General features: G+C 45.4%; 1 protein-coding gene across 3 annotated transcripts in view; it reads right to left on the reverse strand.

Annotated features, from left to right (window-relative positions):
- Positions 1-25,694, reverse strand: part of CLPB (caseinolytic mitochondrial matrix peptidase chaperone subunit B) — a 164,687-nt gene that overhangs the window by 63,710 nt on the left and 75,283 nt on the right. For all 3 annotated transcript variants that reach the window (XM_049713879.1, XM_004279753.3, XM_004279754.3), the window contains one exon: positions 24,456-24,584. In XM_049713879.1, coding sequence (XP_049569836.1) covers positions 24,456-24,584 — 129 coding nt within the window. The remainder of the gene's footprint in view (positions 1-24,455; positions 24,585-25,694) is intronic.

Below are 25,694 nucleotides of genomic sequence, written 5' to 3' on the forward strand. Positions count from 1 at the left end.
TCGAAACAGGTGGGTCATTCTGGCTTCCCTGAACATGCCCAGAACCCAGTCCCAAGCTCATGGCCTACCAAGGGGTTCCTGCCACTAAACTGAGGGAAGATTCTTTTCACATGAGCCCCAACCTCTCTCTCCAACCCCACTCCCACCTTGGACTTCCTGTAAACACCTGTTCATCTTTTAAGACTCAGTTCAGGCTTCTTCTCCAGGAAATCTTCCTTGTTTCCCTACCACCCCAGGCTTGGTACCATCCTTTGTGCTCCCACAGGCCCATCTGCTTCTATCTTACTACACTGATCCCTGTGTTAAAACAGTCTGTCTCCATCCAAGACTGAGAACCCTCAGAAGTCAGGGACCATGGCTGATCCACTGTTATATCCTGACTACCCAGCACAGGGCCCGGCGCAGAACAGGTGTTCAATGAGATTTACCAAATGAACGGACTTCTTTCCATGTGCTGTCTTCTGAGGGCACACACAACATGGCTGTTCTTCCTGACCCAGAAAAGCCCTTCTCACAGCAAGTGTGTGACCATGTTCTTTGCTCCTGTGGGCCAAAGCCCCCAGTCTCTTTGCTGGTTCTAGACACCTCTTTGTCTGGGTTACAGATCAGGTCAGGTCAGGCTCCGACACCCTCAGTGCTCTGTGGGTGGGAAGTGGGGAGGAAGTGGTTGGAGATAGAGGCCCACTTGCCCTTCCTGGGGAGAGTGCTGAAATCAGAGTGGGAGATGGGATTCAGATCTTCTCTGTGCAGACAGCAAGCCTAAGGTGGGGAGGGGAGGAGGCATGTTACTCCCTCCTCCCTTGACACCACTCTGTTCTGGCCCTCTGCTATCTCTGTGACTATCTAAGAAGATGATGCGTATGAGACAGCTTAAAAAACCCCCAGTAACTGTCCTATACAAATGTGTGAGGCTATATTATCAATAATATTGACATGCTCACCCACTCCCTCCCACCCCCCACAGTTCTATCAGCCATTGGGGCCTTCTAGTGACCCAGATCTACCACCACTGCAGTTTCCATGATTCACCCCTTCCCCTAACTGCAGCTGGCTCCCTGCCCCCTAAAAGGGCACACAGCCTGGGAGCCAGTAGGGATGGGGATCACCACTCTCTGGCTGTATGACTGGGGTCCTGCTTCATTTCTCTGGTGGTAATGACTGCTGCCCTGCCTACCTCTAGGGGTTCTGTTTGAACTAAATAAGATAAAAAGCTTGAAAACTATTGGTGGGGAGAAAGATTGTACTGGCTGTACAATGCTCTTTGTAATAACTTCTGCATTCACTCTTCCTTTCCATTTTTACTGCTGGCTCCTTTAGCACCTTCATCCTGATTTTCACTATTTTAACAGTCTGTTTACTATTTCCAATTAGAAGGTTTTGTTGAATATAAGGGAAATCTTTCCCATGATCAGAGACATCAATATGGAGCCATCCATTCTTTTTGGTTGCGAGCTCCCCATCAAGGAAGCGCTCCAAGAGAGACAGGACGACCACATGAGAGATGCCATGCACCTGTCTCATCTCCACACTCACCTTCACTCATCTCCACACTGTTGTCTGGGACACTCCTCATGCCTGGAACCCCACTCCTTGTCTCCCTGACTATCCAGACCCTACCCCCTTTTCAAGGGCCCTTCTCTGGGAAGCCTTCTCGCCCTTCCAGTTCTCAATGCTCATCATCTATGGGCTCCTATTATCCTCCCACTCCTCCCTTTTCTGGGAGTCCATCTCTGTTTAATCTTCAGAGTTAGTCTGTGTGTAGCTCCTCAGGTCAGAGATGGACTGATTCTTCTGTGTGTTCCCAGAGGCTGAAGGTGAGAGAGAGGAGCCCTGTCCAGAATGCTGCAGGCAGCACAGCAGCACTGGGAACAGAGCTGAGGTTCCTGAGCTTTTCCCCTAAACCAACCACTGAGCATTCTCAACAGAATGCATACACCCGCGTACATGTGCACCTGCAGATCAGCCTCCCTGGTAACTGAGAACATTTACTGAGTTCTTATTATGTGCCATACCCTGTGCCAACTACTTCCTTCTATTTAATTCTTAATAAGAATTTGATGAAGAAAGCAGGAGAGGTATAATTTTTTTCCATTTCACAGATAACTGAGTCCAGTGGAAGAGCAAGGTGAAAGGAGACTGGCTAACATTTGTTGGGTGTTACGGCCTTTATATACAGTTTTCATCATACAAAGACTGAGAAAACAGAAGCGGGGAGAACTGAAATAATCTGCCCACAGTCATGGGACTTATTATACTATTTTTCTCTTTTGTATATGTTTGAAATTTTCCATAATAAAAAAATTTTTTTTTTAAAGAAGACAGGTCTGGTTTTCCACCACACAGTGCTACCTTCCAAAGGCCTGATGACTCAAAAAGAGCTAAAAATCATCTTTCCTCTTCCCTTCCAATGTGCTCAGATGATCCAAAACCAAGATGGGGGTGAGGCAGGTTTGGGACAGGCAGGTTTGGGACAGACAGCTTTGTAGAAGGGTACGAAATGGAACTCCTTTTCCTCCCATTCAGGGCTCCCTTGTCTGGGGTGACAGGGGAGCCCCCAAAAAGGTCATTTAGAAGTCCTAGCTGGCCCCCAGAATGTCATTTGGAAGTCCTAATTCTCTGACACACACAGTCTGGTTGGGAACCCTTGCCTTCAGGGAGGTGGATTTCTAAAATTCATGGAACAGAGAGCTACTGCCTCATGGTTCCATCATTAAAATTCACTGAGTACTGACTTTGGGCCAGGAGCTGGGCACGCAGTGGAATCAAACTTGTTCTTGCCCTGGGGGAGAACCCAGACTGGTAGGAGACAGACAGGTACAGAAACAATGACAATATAGTGTGTTGTCAGGATGAGAAGAGGATGATGAATCCCTCCCCCGACTCAGAGGGAGCCATACACAGTGTAGCTGGGGAGATGGAAAAAAGAGTACCAGCTTTAGAGCAGAAGGTGCTATAATAAGAACTAAGGGAAAAAAAGACTGGAGAAAGCCTGGAGAGGGGAAAGTCAGAGCTCAAGGTCATGGAGAATGAGTGGGAGAGTGTAAGCTAGAACCCAGGCCTTCCAGTCCAGGGCTCTTTCTGCTTGCCTCGAGCCCTACCCCATGAGCTTTCAGTTCCAGCACTGACAAGAGGGACTAGACTACACTGGGTTTTCACCATTCTCTTCAGTGTGTCAAACGCCTCTTTGCCTACCACTCAGACCCAACATTCTGCAAAGACCAGCTCCATCTCCCCTGCCTTGAAGCCTTCTCAGACCACTGCAGCCTACATGGACAACTTCCTCCTTTGAAGCCCTAGAGTACTTATCTGATCACACACTTTTCACCCATATGCGTCTTGTCTCCAGAAGCAGATGCATTACTAAAGGGATGCTTTGTGAAGGCCTAGAAAAGGAAATGGTGATGATCCCTAGGCATCAGGATGGGTTCACAGAAACCCAGTCATGCCAGACTAACCTCATTTCCTTTCTTCACCAGGATTACATGTGTTTGCTTAAGCAGGTACAGTTAGGGCATATGTAGACTTCTTCAGACATGTGCTGGGGTGTCTCAGGACAACACTGAGGACACAATGCAGAAATGTGTGCTCCATGTCACTACAGTGTGGAGGGTTAGTCAGTGACTGGTGGACTAACCAGACCCAAGCGGCAGGGTGGAGTGACTGACAGATCAGAGGTGAAGAAAAAGCAAGTTTCCAGTGGCAGCAAAAAGGCTTGGTCCTGGTTCAGCATGTTGACCCCTGACATGGGGATGGCCTGTTCATCATATCTATGGATGTCAGATTAGGGTGGGAAGAGTACCAAATACATGTGTGGAAGACGGACATTAAGAGCTAAAACACATGAGATGAAAATTAATGGAGATAAATGGGAAGTCATGGGTTTTGGATGACAGACAAAGTGGAGACTGTTCTGGGAAGAGTGATCAAGATAAGAAAGGGTTTAGAAGCCAAGTGAGAAACACGGTTTAAGGAATTGGAGGTTTAGGCTGGAGGAAAGATAGCTCAGGAGACCATGCCTGAATTTTCAGGTATTTGAAGGGCCATCATGTGGAACAGGAATTAGATTTATTCTACATGAACCCAACAGTAAAATTAAGACCCTTGGAAGCAGATTTTGGCTCAATATTAGAAAATTCTAACCATCAGAAAATCCAAAGATAGAATGTGAGCAGCCTCAGGAACAAATGAGTTCCCCAGCACTGGAAGTGTTCAAGCTCTGAATGGGTAACAGTGTGGTAGGTCTGCTACCTACACATCAGTTGACAGAGGTTTTTTTTTTCCAGATTGTTAATTTGTGTTTATTCATTCATTCAGAGATATCTTTGGAGAGCCTTCTATGCATCTGGCACCATGCCGGTGCCAGGGACAGAAAGGTGAATAAGAAGGCACTGTCCTTGCTCTCAGGGAGCTCTTGATCCTGCTGAAAGCAGATGGACAAGTTTATTTCAATAGTATCTTATGCCTTGATTACAGGCCTCAGGACAGGGAAGGCTGACTTCAGCTCAGGTTAATTCAAAGAGTTCCTATGGAAATTCAAACACACGTTTGGTTACTAAAGGTCATAGTTTAATCAAGGCCAAATCACTTGTGTAAACCAACTACTGGCTGTGGGAATAGAAGTGTACACTAAAGCACAATTTGTGAATTTTTGTGCATGGTATTTTGCTCTTACAGTCCAAATTGGTCTTTGGCTGGGACTTATGTATCTACAGATTGTCTTACAAGTGGCTGTGGTGTCAGGGCAAAGTGATTTAGCCAGCGGGGCTACCCAACTTTCCATTTCTTACCCACCCTATGGGGACTGCTTTAGCACAGACATAAACATGCTCCTGCTGTTACCTTATTGCACTCATCACATGGGGAGGCTAGAAGGCTTGATTCAGGGATATGATTGGATTTTAAATCCCAGTCTCCCAGGATTTTAATTACTGGTCTGGGGCAGCAGGGCTAGGCACTGGCTGCCTTTGGATGGAGGAGGTCGATACGCCACTCCACAACATATTGAGCCACAATGCCTGAAGACTCTATTTCTCTATTTAATCATCTTTTGCAAAATTTACAGTGGAACAGGAGGGATCAATACTGAATTTATCACATTCTCTTGTAAATATGAGCCAGGAAAGAGTTCCAGGCAGTTTGTTACTGAATGGGAGGGGACACGTCTGTGTATAGCTGGGCATTAGGAAATGAGACAAAATCCATACTTCTTGGCATAAGCTACAGATGCTCAGCCAGTCTCTAAAAGCCTGAAGACAAGTTCAATGGGAAGAACACTGATCCATTCATTCATGTGATCAACCAACCAACATTCCAGAGCACCTATTTTATGCTGAACCCTGTATACTCTCCAGGAACATAACTGGAGCTCTGCTCTTGAGATCATAATCACAGATACCACAGTGGCTCTGCCACTTACTAGTGGTGGAGCTTGGGCAAGTTACTTAAGCCTAATGCCTTTGAGTATGCATATGGAAAATGTAGGTAATAAGAGTATTAAACTTGCAAAGATATTTTAAGTACTGAAAGAGAGAAAAGCCTTAGTCTAGAGCTTGGTACAAAGTAAGAACTCAATAAATGACAGCTATTGTTATTTTTACTACAATTACCATTATTAAGCATTCCTTCCTATAATATTTCTCACTAATGGTGTATGTGTAGAGATGGAGGTGTCGAGGAGGAAGCCAGCCACCCCAACTCTTCAGCAGATGGAAGGGAGACTGAGTGGCCTTCCACAGGTTAGAGACCTACTCAGGGCTACTGGCAGCAGAATCAGAGGAACAGAAGGAAGAGGATATATGAGGAGACACATGCTAAGCTCTGTTTTTTCAAACTTCAGTTGTAATCTTTAAAGCAATAAAATTCCCTGGCGGTCCAGCAGTAGGGGCTCCATGCTTCCAGTGCAGGGGGCAGGGGTTCAATCCCTGGTTGGGGAACTAAGACCCCACGTGCCACGCAGCTCGGCCAAAAATAAGCTTCCTAAAATTGCTGTGGGGTAACAGAGTGAGAAGTGATTCACTTCAGGTAGGCAAACCAGGAAAAGTGACAAGAAGAGACATAAATGAGTTGGCTCTTGAAGGCTAAGTAGGGGTTTGATAGGTGGTGAAGTGGGGAAAGGGCATCCCAGGCACAGAAAAGTGAATGAGCAAAGGTTTGGAGGCAGGAAAGACTCCATGCTAGGGAATGAGTAGTTGAATGGGCCTATGGCAGAGACAGTTCCTGTGTCCCCAGGCCCACCTGGCTGCAGGCATGCCCCTGGTAAGCCTATCAAGCTCTGGTCCCAATCCTGAAGCAAACAACTGTCCCCTGCCCCTCTTGGAGATAGGGTGGTAGAAGATTCCTGGTGGACTGTAGAAAGACTTGCAGGCTGGGTTAGGCATGTGAGCTTAACTCACAAGCATTAGAAATTACTGAAGGTTTCAAAACAGGGGAGTGGTAGGGTTTTGCAGGGTAAAGGTTTGGAAAGGAGCCTAGAGGTAGGGAGACCAACAAAAAGTCTCTTACAATAGTCCAGGTGAGAGTGATGAAGTCTGAACTAGGATAGTGGGGACAGAGGAGAGAGGATAAACTTGAGAGAAAACTCTAAGAAAGATGGGCTTGGTGGAAAGTGAGGGTGAAGTCATCAGACACTTATAAACACTTTCTTGTTTGGGTGGCCAGTAATGATGATGCCATTCACCAACTAGGGAATACAGAAGAAAGTATGAGGAGGGCTGGGTTTGGATACATTGAGCATGAGATGTCTACAGAATATGAAGCATCAGCAGAGCTACTAGAGACATGAAAATGCCTGATGTGTTCTAAGGAAGGCAAATATGCAGGTTGGTCTGGTTAGAAAAGAGGTGATACAAAAGCAGGGAAATGAACATTCAAACATATCGAATATTTCACATACAGAGTTAGGCGAGGAAAAGGGCAAAAGCAAAAACTCCTGCCAAAGATTTCTGTTCAAGGCAAACCTAAGGTAGGGGTTTTCTAGATGAGGGATAATGCTCTGAATAGCATGTGACATATACATTGGAAGTATGGGGATCCTTAGTTCATTTTCATTTGGGGCAAGTTACCTGTATGTTGTGGGCTTTCAGTAGGCCAGCCCCTGTGCTCCCTACAATCCAGCACAGACTATGCTCAGAAGTGGCAGCAGGCTCTGTGACCAGAAAGCAGCTGGGAGCAATTGTCAGTAAGGACGGAGAGACTCTGGATAAAGCAGAGTTCAAAGTGAACTATAATAAGAGCCTGGGTCCCCGGGCTTCAGCGCCCCTCCTCCCCTTCCTGCAAATGACAGCTGAGACCATGGCAGCCAAGCCTGGGGTCTGGGCTGAATTTAGCAGTCATAATTATACTGCTGACGTCTGGGGCAGAGCCACAGTCTCTGCAGAAGGCAGCAGCTTTTGTTCATGCGCTAAAAGCACACCATCTTCAAACATGCTAATCGCATGTCTGCTTCCATCTAACAACACTGAAGGAGGCTGAGGAAAGGGCACACAATGCCCACACATCTGGCTAATTCAGTTACGAGGCCAATCAATCTTGATGGGTTGTCTATAAAATACCAACCACCCCAAAGGACTGAGCTGACCAGATGTTTAAGCTTCTGTTGACCAATCCCAGCCTAATGTCCATAGCAGGGAAGAGGGGGTTATCAAGAGATGGCTTAGGCTTCCACTTACATGTCTATTCCCAAAGCTAAGTAAAGCCTTCTGCTTGAATGAGAAGTACCAGCACGTCAGAGTGGTGGCTGAGCCAGGCTAACTGGAATGAAGTACACTCAAATATACAGACTTTCACTCTGACCTTAAAGGAAGACAGGAGGCCCTATTTACAGTTGTCTTTGAGAAGAGCGACAGAAACAGAAACCGATGAAATAGTTTTGCTAACTGCACTTCCCAGAATGGAGAGAATCAGGAATACAGAGGCAAGTATCTTTAACTATGATATTAAATGCCACAGGCTGCAGTTCTGGGCACAGGAACTGTTCACCACTGATGTCTATTTTTCAACCCCCCATCAAGGTTGAAAGGAATTACTCATCTCCCTCATAAAACTGTTGCCAAAAAAATCTGAAACAAACAAACAAACAAAAAACCAGGAGCCACTGCCAAACGGACTCTTCCAGTTAATACTCCTTCCTTCATACCCAACCACAGTCACCAGGCAATAGTCACTGAAAGTATAAGTGGAAGGGTAGTGGGGAGATTAGGAAAAGGAGAAGACGGGGAATAGACTTGAAATCTATACCAAGAGGACCATTTTCAACCCAGAGCTTCTTGCTGGTGCTAATGATTCCACTGTTTCTCAAAAGTGCTTTTCCCTAATTAATTCTAAGGACTTTACCAAGTCTGTCTCAGAGTTGAAGCTTCATGACAAACCAGATGGATGGACTTGGGTAAAGGAAACCTCCAACTTTTTAGAAAGTGGTGAGAGAGAAGCACATTAAAAATGAGGGTTTATTGTGATAGCCCATGCCCAGAACAGTACCTGGCACTCAGTGGGAATTTAATAAATATTTGCTGACTGAATAATTATGCCCTAGTTATGATGCAACTGAGCTATGTTCCTTCAATGTGTTTGTCAGGAGAGGCCTCCTGTAGTCCCTGGTAATAATGCTGAACAAAATCACTCACAGAGATCTGGGGCATCTTCTCTCAGCCTGAACGAGAAGGGATGAAGTGGTATTGGGAGGTAAGGGTATGGACCTCATTACCACCCACACCCAGAAACCTCTTCTTCCTCTGCCCATGGCTGTAGTAACCAATGATGCTGACCAACCCTGCCCCCTTTGGATTCTTTTCTACCTTGATTTATATGATACACAATACCTAAATCTTTGTCTCCTTTGCAGGTTCCTGTCCATTCTTCTATCCCAAGTCATGGGTGACACCCAAGGCTGAGTCCTCAGCCCCTGTCCCTTTCTCTCTGTATCCATTCTCCTTTAAAAAGAAATAGTTCCAATTTGCACAAACTATCCCAGTGGTTCTCAGTCCTGGCTGTATATTTAGGACTATATGAGAAGTATTAAAACCATATCAATCCAAAATGGGAGAAAATATCTGCAATATATATCACAGATAAATAGCTAATATTCTTAACATACAAAGAACTTTTAAAAATCAAGAGGAAAACAAAGACCAAAAGTCCTAGAGAAAAATAGGCAAAAGACATGAATAGGCAATTGACAAATGGAGAAAAAATGGCTCTTAAACATTTGAAATGATGCTCACTTCAGTCATAATAAGAGAATCAAACTAAAACTATACCAAAATACTGTATCTCACCTATTAGACTGGCAAAAATTCAAAAGCTTGGCAATATACGATGTTGACAAGGCTGTGAGAAAACAGCCACTTTCATACATTACTAGTGGGAATGCAAAATGGCACAACTTCTATGGAGGAGAAATTTGCAATATTAACCAAGGGCATACATTTATCCTTTGACCCAGCAATACCACTTCTAGAACTTTACTGTAGAGACGCACCTCCCACAATCCCCAAATGTATGTGCAAGAGGTTATTCACATAGCATTATTTGTAATTGTAAAATAATGGAAATCAAGCATAGGATATATAGCACATACACACAATCAGTTACTACGCAGCTGTAAAAAATAAGGAAGATTTCTGTGAAATGATACCGAGTGAATTTTAGGAAATATGGTTAAGTAAAAAAAAGCAAACTTCAGAAGAGCATATATAGTATGCTTTTATGTAGGAAAAAGGAGAAATAAGAAAACACACATATATTTGCTTATACGAAGAAATACAGGAAGAATAAACCAGAAAACAATCAAAACTGGTTATCTACAAGGGCTCAGGGCTTACTAAGGAGAGCAGAAAAAAGTTGAAAGGGACACAGGAGGGAGTTTTACTTCTCTGAGTATACCTTTTTGTACAGTTTTTAGAAAAACGTTAATGTTCTACATGTTCAAACAACAAAATTAAAACAAGGAGAGGTAGAGGAGAAAAATCCTAAAACTGAAAGAATATTGAAAAAATTAACCCAACTGTATTTCAAACGAACAACATAAACACCCTGAAGGGTAAAACACCCACCTAAGTAACTGAGGAACCAGTATTTGACTATATACCCTTAGCCTTGGAATGGAGTAGCTGTGAGAACTGTAAACAAATTCTGACCTGAACTCTTTTAGTAGTTTGTTTCCTATAGTGGTTTAGCTGAAGTAGGTCTAAAGATTGTTTTAGATGTATTATAGGATTAAGCAAATGAGTACATGTACCAGTGCTGTTTGCAGCTAGAATTCTCACTACAGAAGAAGGGGCATAGAAATATGAAATGTGTGAAGACAAGGAAGAATGCTGTAACAATGGACTGGAATGGGAGGTATCAGTGTTCTCAGGACCTCTAAAACAGGTATGTGCATATGCATATATGTGTGTATATGTATATGCATGTGTGTAATAAGCACACCTATTACTCATGTTTCAGTCTCTAATACAACTGCCCACTAAAAAGTTGTAGGGCTTTCAGAGAAATGGCTGATTCCAGGGCAATGGCAAGGTGGATCCAAGGTAAGACTGAAACATCTTGCTATGCCAGAAAATATGGAAATTAAAAAAAAAAAAGAAGGGGGTATGGCACCCTAGCCAAATCTGAGGCAATTTTAGCACCAATGTAACAACTAAGGTCAGTAATTAATTCTAGAACATTAAAGCAAGAGTATCCACAAGCACATTTTGACAATAAAGAGATAAATGGGAGAAAAGGGGTTCTTGTTGACCATAGAATGCCAGGTGCTGACTGGTCAACTGTGGAGTGAGCACTGGAGTTGGGAAAGATGTAAAATATTCATTTTGCAACCATCATATAAAGATTTATTCAGGAAAGAACCATCAGTGGATGCTAAGTCTAGGGGGGAAACTTTGATGAAAAGGATAGTTCCATGGCCTTCAAAATGTCTCCCCATAGACTTTATTAATTTCAAGGGAAAAACCAATAATGATACAGTGGAGAAACTGGACAATACTTGGGTTAGAGATGGGGTGGGAGTAAGACTTTTCACTGAAAACCCTTTTGAATTTTGTACTGTGTACAAGTTAACTATTCAAAACTATTAACTATTCAAAAACAGGAAGAAAAATAAAACATTTATAAAATATCTCTGATAGTGTGGTAGGTAAAATAATGGCCCCCAATTATGTCCACGTTCTAATCCCTGGAACCTGTGAATATATAAAGTTAACTTGGCAACGGGGAATTAAGGTTTCTTATCAGTGACTTTGAGATGGAAAGAGTATCCTGGATTATCCAGGTGGGCCCAATGTAATCACAAGGGTCCTTTACAAGTAAAAGAGGGAAGCAGAAGAGTCACTGTCAGCGTGATGAAATGTGAGAAAGACTCGAGGGACTGTGGCTGGCTTGAGGATGGAAGGGGACTGAGACAAGGAATGTGGGCTGCCTCAAGAAGCTGGAAAAGGCAAGAAAACAGATTCTGAGTCTCCAAAAAGGAACACAACTCTGCTGACACCTTGATTTTCGTCCAGTGAGATTCATTTCAGACTTATCTCCAGGACTATAAGATAATAAATTTGGTTTGTTTTAAGCTGCTAAATTTGTGATAATCTGTTTACAGCAGCATTAAGGAGGATACATAGGAAAAGCTACAGTGGTTGCCTCTGAGGAGGAAGACCAGGCATGTGGAAGGCAGACTTCCTTCTCACTATACATCCTCTGGTACTTCTTGAAATTTTTATTTTCTACCTTTTTTTGAAGTAAAAATCACTACAGTTGCTAAACAAGCCAACAATAGACAATCACTTCAGGGGCTATCTACTGACTTCAAAGTTGAGTACAAGTCCTCTGGCTCACCCGCAAGGCCCTCCACACTCAGGCCTCCCTACCCACCATCCGATAGGTGGCCAGTTTCTTCCACGTCTTGAACATGCAAGGCTCATCTCTGCACCTCCCACACCTGACAAGCTTCCCTCCTCCCCCCGCTGGTTTGAATTCTGCCTGTCCTTCAGGATCTGCCTCTAGGCGCCCTCCTCCATGAAGCTTTCTACAATGCCAACACTCATCATTCCCCTCCTCACCTCATTCATTATACTGTTTTTTCTGACCTTTGCTTACATTTAATTTAGTCCTGTTACCTACTGTCATGGTGTTTTCAGTGTGCTTTGTGTCTGGGCCTTTTCACCAAACCAGCACTCTACAGGGTGTAGTCTGAAGGAAGGGCCTGTATCTTTTCTTTCTATTCCTGTAATGCCTAGTGCCCATTTATACATGAACTTAGCAAACATTCAGTGAGCATCTACATGTGCTAAGGATAGTGCGAGGTGCTGGGGATGTAAGCCCTGCAGATCCAGACCCTACCTTGTGTAATGAAGGTGAGATCTATTAATCAGATAACTGAATAGCTACATGCTGTGGTAAGTGAGATAAAGAAATTATACAGGCTGCTTTAAGAGCAGAGGAACCTAGAAGAGGGATGCCAGTGGTCAGCTGCAGGAAAATAATTAATAGTTGCTGAATAAATATGAATACTTAGATTTGCAGTTAGATAAATCAAAGAGCAATTATTCATCAGAATCACAAAATTTGAAAACGGAAGGGAGCTTTGAGATCGCCAACTAATAATCACCAACTTAGACCAACTAATTTTATAGATGGGGATAATGAGGCCCAGTGAGGGGAAAGGGACTTATTCAAGGGCCCACCACAAGGTCAAGTTAGTGCAGGTCACCGGACACCCAGTCAGCACTTCCCACTGCACAGGGTTCATTACTTCAAAGGGAGTTTCTGAAGGATTCCTGAAGTGGCAGGCTCCTTTCTTCTGCTACACTTAAAAGAATTCATTTCCAAAATGATGTTCAGGAAGGAGTCTGTAGGATCAACCTACAGAGAGCACCTCTGCTGTGTTCTCCCTGGGACACTTCTAGGCCTCTGTGTAGAGGAAGAGAGCATGTGAATACTAGAAGCAAACTCTTTTTGGGAAGGGGACCTCAGTTCTGACCCATCTGACCCTGGGATGGGCCTCTGTTGCTATTTTGCAGGCTCTGACCTTCAGACTGATGTTCCCCTTCTTAAAACACAGTGCTGCCCTTTCTCTGTGCATTCTGCCCAAGAGCACATTCACTGGAGGGGCACGAGTGGGCTGGCAAAGGGCAGTTGGCCCTGCCTTGGGAAATCGGAATCCTACTCAGATGTTTCCAGGCCCAGTGCAGGTGGAGGAAAGCACAGAACGCAGAACAGACCTGGCCCAACTGACGCTGACCTCTCCCTCACCCAAGGGAGTCTTGGCCTCCAGCTGCCACTGTTGGCGGTGATGAGCTCATGCCGGATACCAGCCAGGCTCATCTGAGGACTGCTTGGAGCCGATTAAAGCCTTGATGAAATGCGGGTGCCTGGATGGCAGGTGGCTCTGGAGAGCTTGGGGCTCTGGTGCCCAGGCGCTCTCATCTCTAACTCAACTATGCAGTGACTCCTCTATGTCCATAGGATCTGGGATACAGAAACACCTTTCCCTGGGGACAGCAAGGACAGTTTATCATTCTGCACTGAATAGGCCAAGGGCAGAGGACAGGACTCAGGGTCACTGAGGGCCCCTTTTAGCCCTGACCTACCATATGAACGGCAGTAATACCACAGAATTCCTCCATTCCCCAAAATGCTCCTGACTGGACTGCTGGGTCCTTCTGGATGACTAATGGCCATCACTCTCCACAGGCTTTTCTCAAGTCAAGTGACAGGTTAACATCTACACTTCAGGTCTCCATGTATATGCTATTTGCTCAGGGAAGACCTCCCTCACCTTCTTCAGACTAGATTAGGTCTCCATTACACTCTCCTAGTACCCTTTACTTTTCATTAATACTACTTCTCTCCGTGGTAATTACCTAATAATTTTGTGATTATTTGCCTAATGTCTATACTCTGCCAGACTTAAAGCTTCATAAGAATGGGGAGTGCAGGAATTCCCTGGCAGTCCAGTGGTTAGGATTCCACACTTTCACTGCCAACCAAGGGCGCAGGTTCGATCCCTGGTCAGGGAACTAAGATCTCGCAAGCTGCGTGAAGCGGCCAAAAAAAAAAAAAAAAAAAAAAAAAGGGGGGAGTGCTATAGTTGTTAAAGTAATAACTGGAAATCAATAAAAAAAGACCAGTATGGGCAAGAGAAAGTTTTACAGGTAAGTTTTTTTTTTTTGTATTTATTATTTATTTTTTTTTTGCGGTACACAGGCCTCTCACTGTTGTGGCCTCTCCCGTTGCGAAGCACAGGCTCCAGACGCGCAGGCTCAGCGGCCATGGCTCATGGGCCTAGCCGCTCCGTGGCATGTGGGATCTTCCCGGACCGGGCCACGAACCTGTGTCCCCTGCATCGGCAGGCGGACTCTCAACCACTGCGCCACCAGGGAAGCCCTACAGGTAAGTTTTTAATAGTATTCTTTAAAAAGAAACTTTTATATACAACAGAGGGGCCCCTCCTATACACCACATTAGCTATGGGACCAACTGGCTTTACAGCCTGCAACCAGTTACCCATCTAAGCCAATCTTTTCTGGTTTTGAGTGGCATGGAGGATTTTCTTTCTTTTTGTTTAAAATAGCGTTATATACTATAAAGCTCACCTATTTAAAGTATACAATTTAATGGGTTTTTTTTAAAGTATATTTACAGAGTTGTGCGACCATCACCATAATCTGATTTTAGAATACCTTCATCACCCCCAAAAGAAACCCTGCACCATTAGAAGTCACTCCCCAACGCTCCCACAGAAAACTGCTGGCATGGAGGGTTTTTAGCTCTGTGTCCAAACAACCAGAAGAAAACTTATCATCCAATCATCTGACATGATTTCTTCACCATACAGATGAAAAAAGTGATGCCACAGAGGGGCTGTGATCTGCCAGAGGCCCTACAAGGGTGAGATGGTGGCAGAGCTGGGGCAGATCATGGTCCCCAGTGCCTGCATCCTAATGGCATTGCTTTGATATCTCTGCCATGCAGTGTGTCTGTCTATCCCAAACTGTTTACCCCACTGGACTTTAAGCTACTTGAGGGCAGAGGCTATGTTCTGCTCATTTGTCTTCCCCTCTTGCCCAGGAGTACCATTAGAGCAATGATGCTTAAAGTGTAGTCCACATACTTGTGCTGGTCTGTGAACTTGGTTATTAGTCATCGGTGAGACAAGCACAGTAAGTGAGAGTAAGTGCCTGGAAACTTTTATAGCAACTTAAGAGTAATTTTGTCTGTTGAACCTAATGACAAATTTGGGCCTGTATTTTATATGCTCTTTCAAAATATATTTTTTCTAATAATTTGTTTTAATCATATTTTACAAAAAAGAAAACCTGCAGAAGACAGGTTTTTCAGATAGTTTGAGAAGCACTGCCTTAAAGCAACCCCTTCCTCACTCTCTTCTGCTTCTCCTTTTCCCTGTTTCCTTGAATCTCTTGCACTGGCTCCTCTTCTCATGCTCACATCTGAAATGTAGGTTCTCTCAGTTGTGTCCTTGGGCCTCTTTAGCTCTACAACTTTCCATGGACAACTCAGACTAAGCCAGCTTCTACCACCCCCAAGAGACTGACAACTCTTGAATCTTCACGCCCAACTTACAGTCCTTTCTCTCCTGAGCTTCAGACTCATTGTCCAACTGCCTGCCTCACATCTCTACAAGAGTGTCCCACAGGTTCCCCGGCTGGTCAACAGCTATTTATTAGTCACCTACTATATGCCAGCTGTGAGGTTTTTTCCTAGGAGCCATGAATATGGCAGTGAAATAAAGAGACAAGGTCTTTGTGATTACAAGGCTTACATCCTAGTGGTGGGGAGAGACAGATGATAAACATGCAAACAAACATGATCATTTTAGGGACTGATAAGTACCATGAAGAAGATAAAATAAGGTAATATGACAGAAAGTGACTGGGGGGCTTCCCTGGTGGTGCAGTGGTTAAGAATCCTCCTGCCAATGCAGGGGACACGGGTTCGAGCCCTGGTCCGGGAAGATCCCACATGCTGCAGAGCAACTAAGCCCGTGCGCCACAACTACTGAGCCTACGTGTCACAACAACTGAAGCCCGGGCGCCTAGAGCCCGTGCTCCGCAACAAGAGAAGCCACCGCAATGAAAAGCCCGCACACCACAATGAAGAGGAGCCCCCGCTCGCTGCAACTAGAGAAAGCTCGTGCACAGCAACAAAGACCCAACGCAGCCAAAAATAAAATAAATTAATTAAAAAAAAAAAAGTGACTGGGGGAGCTATTTTACTAGGGTGGTCAGGAAGGCCTCTCTGAGGAAGGGGCATTTGAGCTGAGATCTGAATTCCCAAGGGGGAGAGTGTTCCCATCACTGGGAGAGGTTGGTACAGAGGCCCCGAGATGGAAAGGAGCTCAGTGTGCCTGAAGGGCGAAAGAAGGTCAGTGTCACTGAAGAACCGTGAACAAGCGGGGTGAGGGAGTGGCTAGAGATGAGGTCACAGAGACAGGAAGGGTCTACATAACATAGAGCCTTGTAGGCTCTGGTAAAGGATTTGGATTTCATTTTGATTTCACTGGTATGCCAACAGAAGATTTTAAATAGCAGAAAGACAGGGTTTATATTTTAAAAAGATCCTTGTGGCAGTTTTGTGGAGGATGGATTCATGGAGACACAAGTGGAAATGGTGAGACTAGCCAGGAAGCTGCGGTGATCATCCAGGAGAACTGCATCGTGGTCCTGAACTGGGACTAGAGTTTGACTAGAGGCAAAAAAGGGATGGTTCAAGATGTACTTTAGAGGTACAGCTGACAGGACTTACTGAAGGACTTGATAGGCAGTGTAAGGGAGAAAGAGAATTCAAGGATAACTCTAAGATTTGTGGCCCGAAAACTAGGTAAATGACAGTTATCATTTATTGAGATGGAGAAGACTTGGGGGATACCAATTTTGGGAGAAAAATAGAAGTATATTTTGGCCATGATGGCACTGAGACTGAGGAAACAACTGGAGCCGGAGAAGTGAATTAAGTGGCTAGCTATCATTTCTTTTTGAGGACTTTTAACCATGAAGGGATGCAGAGAAATGAGGTGGCAGCTGGAGGTAGATATGGGGGTCAAGGGAAGTTTTTTAGTTTGCTTTGTTGTTTAAGATGGGTGATATTAAGGCATATTTTTATGCCGATGGGAATGAGCCAGCAGAAAGGAGAAAAAGGATAATGTAGGAAAGACAGGGGATCACCGGAGGAGCAAAGTAATTGAGAAAGAGAGAGGAAATAGGAGTCTGAGACCAAAAGCAGAGGTGATCTTAGGAACTTCTTCCATTGCAGAGAAGGAAGGCAGGCGTATAGATGCAGGTAGGCTGGTGGAAGTGGTGGTGGGAAGATAAGGTAGTTTCCTTATGACCGCAATTTATTTTCTCTATGAAGTGTGAAGTGAGATCATTAGTTTGGGAGTTGGGGAAGGCGAGTGTTGGAGGTTTGAGGAGAAAGAAGGTATATAAAAGTGTTCGTGATCCAGAACAAGACTGTGATTTTACTCAAGAAGTGTAGTGGGGTGGCTGGCAGTATTGAGTGTTTGAAATTCACGAACATAAATGTAAAGTGAGTCAAGTTAGCATGGTTGTGTGATATTTTTTCCTCCAGCAATATTCAGCTCTTCAGATACAGACATGAAGTAAAAAGAAATTGGGTTTAACTAGGGCTAGTGTTTCATCAGGTGGTTACAAAGAAGGGAGAGAGAAGCAAGGGAATAGTTAGAACACTGGACCATGGAATCTAAAAGTGGGAAGGAGGGAGGAAGAAAATGTTCAAAACCGAACTGGTCATTCCTCTGCACATCCAATCCACCCATACCTCCTTCCAGTATTCCTTACCTCAGTACAAGCACATAGCAACTACTCGGCCATCCAGTCCAGGATCTGGACCTGATCTTGACTACTCCTTCTCTCTCACCATCTGATCCTAATGATTCTACTCCTAAATCTTTCTGGGATCAATCTTTCTCTCCTTTCTCACTGCAACTGCCTTGCTGTAGGTCTCACCTAGACAATTAAAATAGCTTTCAAATGAAATATTTTCCCTTTCTCCAATCATGCCCCTCCTAATATATTTTTCCCCTATTTTCTCTAATCTTTCTTTCAAGTATAACATATATACAGAAAAGTACAAAGAAGGCATAAGGATACAGCTCAAAGAATTTTCACACGGTGGATGCATAACTAGCACCTAGATAAAGAAGCAGAACATTATGCACCTCTGAAGCCCTCATGTGCCCTTCCCCAGTCACTACCTACCCTCTTGAGGGTAACCACCATCCTGACTTCTTACTCATTGGGTGATTTGTCTATTTTGAACTTTATATATTACAGTCCAGTCATATAGTTAGTACTCTTCCATGTCTGGCTTGTGTCCAGAAATGCTAGGTTGTTGAGATTCATCCAAGTCTTGTATACAGCAAGAGTTCATTCGTTCGTTTGTTCATTCTACTATTCCATTGCGTGTCCATAATTTATTTATCCATTCAACTACTGATACACATTTTTGAAACTTCTAAACCATCTTTCACATTAAACATAAATCTGATCCTTCCCTACCCTTAATCTTAATGGTTTCTCACTGGAGGATAAAGTTTTATGTCCTTAGCAGATCTTATGTTACACGCCTTCATTATTGGTTCCTGCTTTCCATCCTTCAATTCATACCCCATAAATTCAGCTCTTCTGAACTACCTGCCGTGTACTGAATAAAGTATGCTGCTTTCTACTCCATACCTCTGAACATGCTGTTTCCTCTGCCTTTCTTCCTCATCCACCCAGTAAACTCACATGCATCCTTTAAGACTTAGTGTAAACACCATCTCCTATACCATGCTTTCCCTGCTCTCCCCAGAGATTTAAAAGGTCTTTTCTTTGTGACCCATCAGCACCTTCTATACATCTCCATTAATACATCAGATAGCAATTTTTTGCTAAAATGTCTGATTTCCTCACTGACCTATGAGTTCCTTAAGGGTAAAGACCATGTCTGGATCATCTTTTATTACCCAGGTGCCTAGGCACATGGGTGCCTATGACAGGAGAGATGCTCAATAAGTGCTTGAAAAATAAGTAAGAAGACTCGCCCAGGGGTTACATAGTACCGTATGCGGGAGCTGGAAGGGGTCCTTGGAATCAGCCACACTAATTTCTCCATTTTACTATGGAGGAGAAAGGTTTTGCCTAAAGCAGATAGGGTTTGCTGGTGGCAGGGCCAGAAGGTCTGATCTTCAGCCCAGGGCTCATCCCCCTTCCCTGCACTGCTGGCAAGAATCAGAGGGTGACATTTCCATAGAGGACAGCCTGGGGCAAAACCGATCCCCTTAGCATCTGGCAGTGCAGCCAGATGGGCAGACAGTGAAGTGGAATAAGGAATGGAGCTCTAAGTTTCTAGCCCCGACAACAAAATAACAGGCTGTTAAAGGGAAGATATCAGCACTGGAAAGCTTCCTTGCCTCAGGCGGCAATGGTTGGGAATTTAAGGACAGCTGGTTAACACTGACAACTGAGCCCTGTACTTGGGCAGAGGGACATGGAAGGGCAAGAAAGTAGGTAGGAAAGAGGCTAAGGGAAGCCCTGGGGAAGATGCTATTAGGTTTCATAAAGCCCAGTGTTTCTGAGGTGATGAGCACTAGTGGCTGAAAAGGCAGGGGCACTGTGACTAAAAGAAGGAAGATAGCTTCATACATGAAGCTCTAAAAAGCCAGATATATTATGACACTCAGAGCAAGTGGGCCAGGAAGCAAAGACACCACATCTCCAGTGGCATCCAAATCTACAGTGGCTCTGGAGATTCCGGCACATCCAAATATGTACTAAACTATGTGCAGGGCATTGTGGCAAAGGAGGCAGGGAAAGTAAGGCCCTCAAATGACCTCAGTCTAGCAGCGGGGACTGGACCCAAATCACAGGGAACAGGGAAGACTTTAGAAGGGAGGTGGCATGAGAGCTGCAGACTGGCTGGTAGAAAGCATTCCACTAGGCTGAGAAACAAAGTCTTGAAGGGAAATGAGAGGCAGAAAGACCTGCATGAGTAAAGGCACTGAGGTAGGAACACAGAAGCGACGTTACGCTGTAGCTGGAGTATTAGGGCAGCAGTGGGAAAAAAAAGCTAAGTGAGGGTCAGACTAGAACAACTCTAAAACCAGGTTAACAAATTAGGATGAGTAGGATTCCTTTTTTTTTAAAAAAATACATGAGCACTGGGTGCTTTTCAAGTTAATAACAGATATTATATGTAGAGTGCTTACTCTGTAGAACCTACACACGCCCAATCCTACAAAACCTTAGATGGTAGGTGGCATGCTCCCATTTCCATATGAGGAAAGAGAACTGCAGAGCGGTCACAGCTTAGCCAGGACACACAGCTATCAAGGGCAGGGCTGGATTCAGATCCTAACTCCACAGTTTATGCTCCCTCTTTGTGGTCTTTCTCACCTGGGGTTTCTCCTTTGAACCACAACTGGGAAATTATTTGAGTAATGATTTTCTCAATTCTCTCAAGAATGGTACATAACTCGTACCACTTTAGATGCCTGGGAGAGAAATTAATTCCTTGTGTGCAACAGACGCCTTAAAACATTAGAGCTTAATTTTCCAAGGAACCCTGGTTGAGAAAGGCTGCGTGACAAGAGATATGTTTTAGGAAAATCAATCTGGCAGTGGGATCACATCCCTGGGAGGAAAAAGCTGCAAAAGCACCTAAACAGCCTCGGAACTACTGGGATGAGTCAGCTCCGGGGGCTTGAGGAAGGAGGCCCCCATCTTCTCTAATTACTTGTCTTCTCAGTTGTCCTGCCCTTCCTTCATTCCTCCAACCTTTTCTTGTACTTGGCAGTCAAGTACTGAAGCAGAGCCTTCCTGCTCATAAGCCAGCAACCCAGGCAGAAGCAGCATCTTCAGAGATGAAAACCACAGAAGCCAGTGCACCCACTTTTCTGTGGAGGCTGGGGGTAGAAAACTGGCACTACTGAACTCAGAACTCTTCCACAGAAATCCATCTGGCAAACTCCTATTACTCTCCCTGATAAGGCTGAAGCACACCATCCTCTGGGAAGCTTTCTGTAACTGATTCCACCTCCCTGCTCACCAGGCAGAAGCAGGTATTTCCTCCTCGGTATCCCCACAGCCCCTTGTCCAGGACCCTGCCCGAGCATCTGCCTGCTGTCACTGCCTGTTTCCATGTCTGTCTCCTCTACCAGTCTGAGCCTCTCTCAGGGTCAGGGACAGTTTGCCAGATCCATCTTAGGATGCCCTGAGGTCCATCTCAAAGATGGCAACTGGCTTACCCAGAGTCACACTACAGAGCTGAGATCAGACACACTACAGGTCTGTCTGATCCCCAAGACTGTGTTCTTTTCACTATGTTTCAGGGTCTCCCAAAGATGAAGAAGGGCCTTTCTGTGCTAAGCACCCAGCCCAACACTGAAGAGTTCAGAGGCGGTGCTATCAGAGTAGACCAGACCACCTGGAGAGGCTTCCTTAGAGGTAGATCCTTGAAGAGTCTGAGGATCTAGCTGAGAAGAGAGGGAACACGATGGTGTTTTAGGCAAGGTGGGGAAGCTGAGGGGCAGAAACAGAATTAAGAAGCCATTAGGTAGGAGTACAGGTTTCATGGGGGAGGAATGGGATTACAGCTGCCAGGTGAGAGTTTGATTTCTTTATACAATCGTGGAGCACCTACCTGTACTAGGAGCTTTTATAGATGTCATCACTAATCCTTATGCCCACTAATCACTGTGATATTTCCCAGGTGTTACTTTACAGACAAGAAAACTGAGGCTTAGAGAGTTAAAGTAACATGTCCAAGCCAACAGAGTTAGTAGCTGGGGAAGCTGGGATTCAAACCCAGGTTGGTCTGACTCTGAAGCCTAAAGTCCTTTTTATTACTCCATGCTGCCTCTTAAGAGGTCAGAGAACTTCCCACATTACCAGACTGATGCTGCTGCCTGGACCACCCCCCACCCCCAGCTCTCACGTGGGGACTGCTGATCAGAGGGCAAGCGCGGTTGCCCCCTCTGGCTCTAACCCTCTAAGATCTGGGGGCCCTAAATCCCTGTGGACTAAGCAATTTCAAGGACAAGGGTTCGGTGTTGACCTCGTGAGCACAGGCTGGCCCTGTGTCTAAACCTGCCTTGGATCTCACAGAGAAAGCCTCTAAGGTGCTGTAGCAAAGCCGGTGGCAAATATAGGCTAAAAAAGCTGGATGGTCAGGAAGGCAGGGCCTGTATTCCCTGAAACCTTCTGGAGGAGGTCAGCTGAGGTCAGAAAACTTTGGAAATGTCACTGACAAGAGCCCCTAGGACAAGGGAGCAGGATCCTGCCTCTCGGTTGGCTGGTCACACACACAAGCAGACCAAGAGAGGTCAAGGGGGGAGGGAGGTCAGAAGTTGGCAAGCCTGCAGGCCCTGAGTGATGGCCACTTGTTCAGGTCAGGAAGGGAGAAATAAGTGGGTTAATGGTTTTGGCCCTTGAGGCTGGGAGGCTAGGGCAGGGGGTGTAAATGGATTCTGGGTAAAAAGGCAGGTGGGTGAACTGTAAAGGTGGGGGCTAAGGGCATCTGTTCCAAGTCAACAAGCAAGAACCATGCCCCTGGAATTGCTCAAAGGGCCAGCCTTGGCCTGGGGGGTGAGGGTGGAGGGGTGCTTCATAAAAGGCCTGTGTTTCTTCATTTCAAAGGTGTTCGATCTGGAAGGCTGGGGAGAAGGACTCTTTTTAGAGTGAATTCCCTGTCTGCTTAGGGGCTGAGGGGAAGCAGGAAATGTAAACCATTGGACAATAGCTGGGGGTATTGATTGATTTTAAGGCATGGCAGAGAAGCTCCATGGTGAACACTGCAACTCCTAGCTACAGATGTCTCGTTGGAGAGCTTTCCAAAGGACAAAGTGAGTAGCATCTTGCTTGGGGACATTTTCTAAGTCTCTGCTTCTGAGAGCAATGAGTTCTTGCTCCAAAAGCATCAGTCATCCCAGGCGCCGTCACCACATCTGTGGACAGTCCTGCGCCTCACAATGTACATGCCCCAGATCAAGGCACACTCTGGCTGCTCTGGGGCAGGTAGGTCCCTTGTAGGCTGGGGATATGGGCCAGGCCTGAGTCTTAAGTGAGTACGGCTGGGGCTGATGGAAGGTGGCAGGATTTGAGGGTTACTGAGAAATCCTTCCAGTCCAATCACATGACAAGGACTAGAAAATGATCTGGGGAGGTTGGGCCAGGGAGGCAAAGGCTCTGGGACTTAAAGAACTTCCGTTGAAGACTGGGTTTTGAAAAAGTGATTGGCTGCAAAGGACAGGTGGCAGAAGATACAGAGAAGAAAATCACACCTCATTTAAAAGAATCTATTTCAACCAGTCAGAGAAGAACTAAAATGGAATGGACTCCTAGGGAAGAAGTAGGATTCCCTGAGTCCCTGAGAGAATCCAAGGAAATGCCAGTCAGCCAGCTGTTGGAGAGGTTTCTGCCAGGAGAAGAGAAGTCAGGCAATCAGGGTAACCCAGAGGACTTCTGAGGATCCTTCTAGCTCCCAGGTTCTATGAAGAATGACCACTGACAAGGAATACCCTGGCGTCCAGGCCCAAGAGAGGGTCCCTAAACCTTTAAGAAGTGTAAGTGAGGGCATAAAAAGGCAGTCAATGCCTTACTCACTCTGGGGCCTGGGCACCACACATCCTGGCAAGATGCTTCCCTCCCTATTCCAAGGAGAGGCTGCAGTGGGATGAGGGAAAGTGACTGCGTGGGAGGCATCTGACAGGGTGGCAGGTAACTCTGTAGCGGGCCTGGACAGGACCAGACTAGCCTGAGTCTGGGGATGGTATGTATTAACCCTCCAATTAAATCAATGCTCTCTAAAAGAAGGTATTCAATCATTCAACAAAGAGTTACTGAGTGCTTACTGTGTGCCAGGTACTTTACCAGGTGCTGGGAATGAATCAGCCATGGTTCTTGCCTTTGCTTTCAGGGAGCTCAGAGTCAGGTTAGAGAAAAGGCTACTGAACACACAAAAACAATTCCAGATTGCAACAAGTGCGATGACAGAAAAGAGTAGGGTACCATGACCCAGAGTAACGGAAGGAGCCTAATTTAGACTGGGGTGGAGGTGGGATCAAGGAAGATGTCTTTGAAACTGGGGTTAGTAGAGATTTGAAGGGTCTCCCCCTTGGTCCACCAGCCCTGCTCTGGAGGTCACAGGGAAGAAGACAGGACACTTTGGGGGAGAGCAACAATCAAGAAAACTCTCAGAGCATGTGCAGACAGGCAGGATGGCATGGTACCTCACACAATCACAGGCAAAGAATGCACTCCAGCCACATGAGGGCACATCACACATGCACACGGCCACTCTCATGAAGTGCAGGCACCCTCGAGGCATTTCCAGCTCTAAGAGGGTAACAAGGCTCTGGGGAAGCATGGCATTTCCAGGGTAGAAAGGTTGCTAAGTCCTTACCCTCTTTCCCTGCCCCCCCGCCCCGCCCCATTCACCCATGACCTCACCTCCACCAAGCAGCTCCCTGACGGTGCGGTAGTCGTCAGCAAGGACAGCATAGTGCAGGGCTGTGCAGCCCTTGAAGCTGGCACGGTTGTTCAGCCGGTTGTTGAAGTCATCCTCTCGGGTGACCAGGACTAGAGGGACAGCAACACAAATCCTTCCATTAGCAACAAATGCCATGAGCTGCCAACCTCGTCTTCTTTCTCTTGTCATTTTAATTCCCTCATTCACTCATCTACCTACTTACTAAACATATAATGGCACCTACTATGTGCCTGGCCATCTGTGCTGGGAAAGAGGAGGTAAAACAGAGCCCATCCACAAACGTTTACTGACATCCATTATGTTGATAGGATTCACTTGGGGACACGGAAATGAATCAGACATGGTCCCTGACCTAATCTGACAAAGGAGGCAGACAGTAGACAGATGTTTACAGTATTGAGATAAATGCCATTATAGGTATAACGGGATGATATAGAAAGCCAGAAGGGAGCTTAGCTCAATTTGGGCATGGAGAGGATCTCAAAAGAGGACAGTCTTGAAGGGTGAAGAGAAGTTATCCAGGTGAAGAAAAGAAGGCTAGGGTAAGACTCGGGACAAGGGACTTCCCTGGTGGCACAGTGGTTAAGAATCCGCCTACCAATGCAGGGGACACGGGTTCGAGCCCTGGTCCGGGAAGATCACACATGCCGCAGAGCAGCTGGGCCCGTGCACCGCAACTACTGAGCCCATGGCTCTGGAGCCCGCGAGCCACAAGTACTGAGCCCGCGTGCTGCAACTACTGAAGCCTGCGCGCCTAGAGCCCATGCTCTGCAACGGGAGAAGCCACTGCAATGAGAAGACCGTGCACCACAACGAAGAGCAGCCCCCACTCGCTACAACTAGAGAAAGCTCACGCACAGCAGCAAAGACCAAATGCAGCCAAAAATAAATTAAAAAAAAAAAAAAGAAAAAAGACATGGGACAAGTCAGGAAAGAGACAGAGGCTGTTCTTAGCAGAACAGTAACATACCTCCTCTGTGCTCTGAAGACGTCTACAATCTAGTAAGTATTTAATATTTCGTAAAGAACTTTTAAAATTTATAAAAGCCATTAAAAATTTGAAAGTACAAAGAAGAAAAAGCATCATTGTCTCTGCAATTTGAGAAACTGCATTTAGTATTTTGGTACATGTCCTCTGATATCTATATCTACATCTATATCTATAGGTATAGCTATACCTGCATATATATCCTACAAAA

This window comes from Orcinus orca, chromosome 8 (assembly GCF_937001465.1).
Source record: "Orcinus orca chromosome 8, mOrcOrc1.1, whole genome shotgun sequence".
In the NCBI taxonomy this organism is placed as follows: domain Eukaryota; kingdom Metazoa; phylum Chordata; class Mammalia; order Artiodactyla; family Delphinidae; genus Orcinus; species Orcinus orca.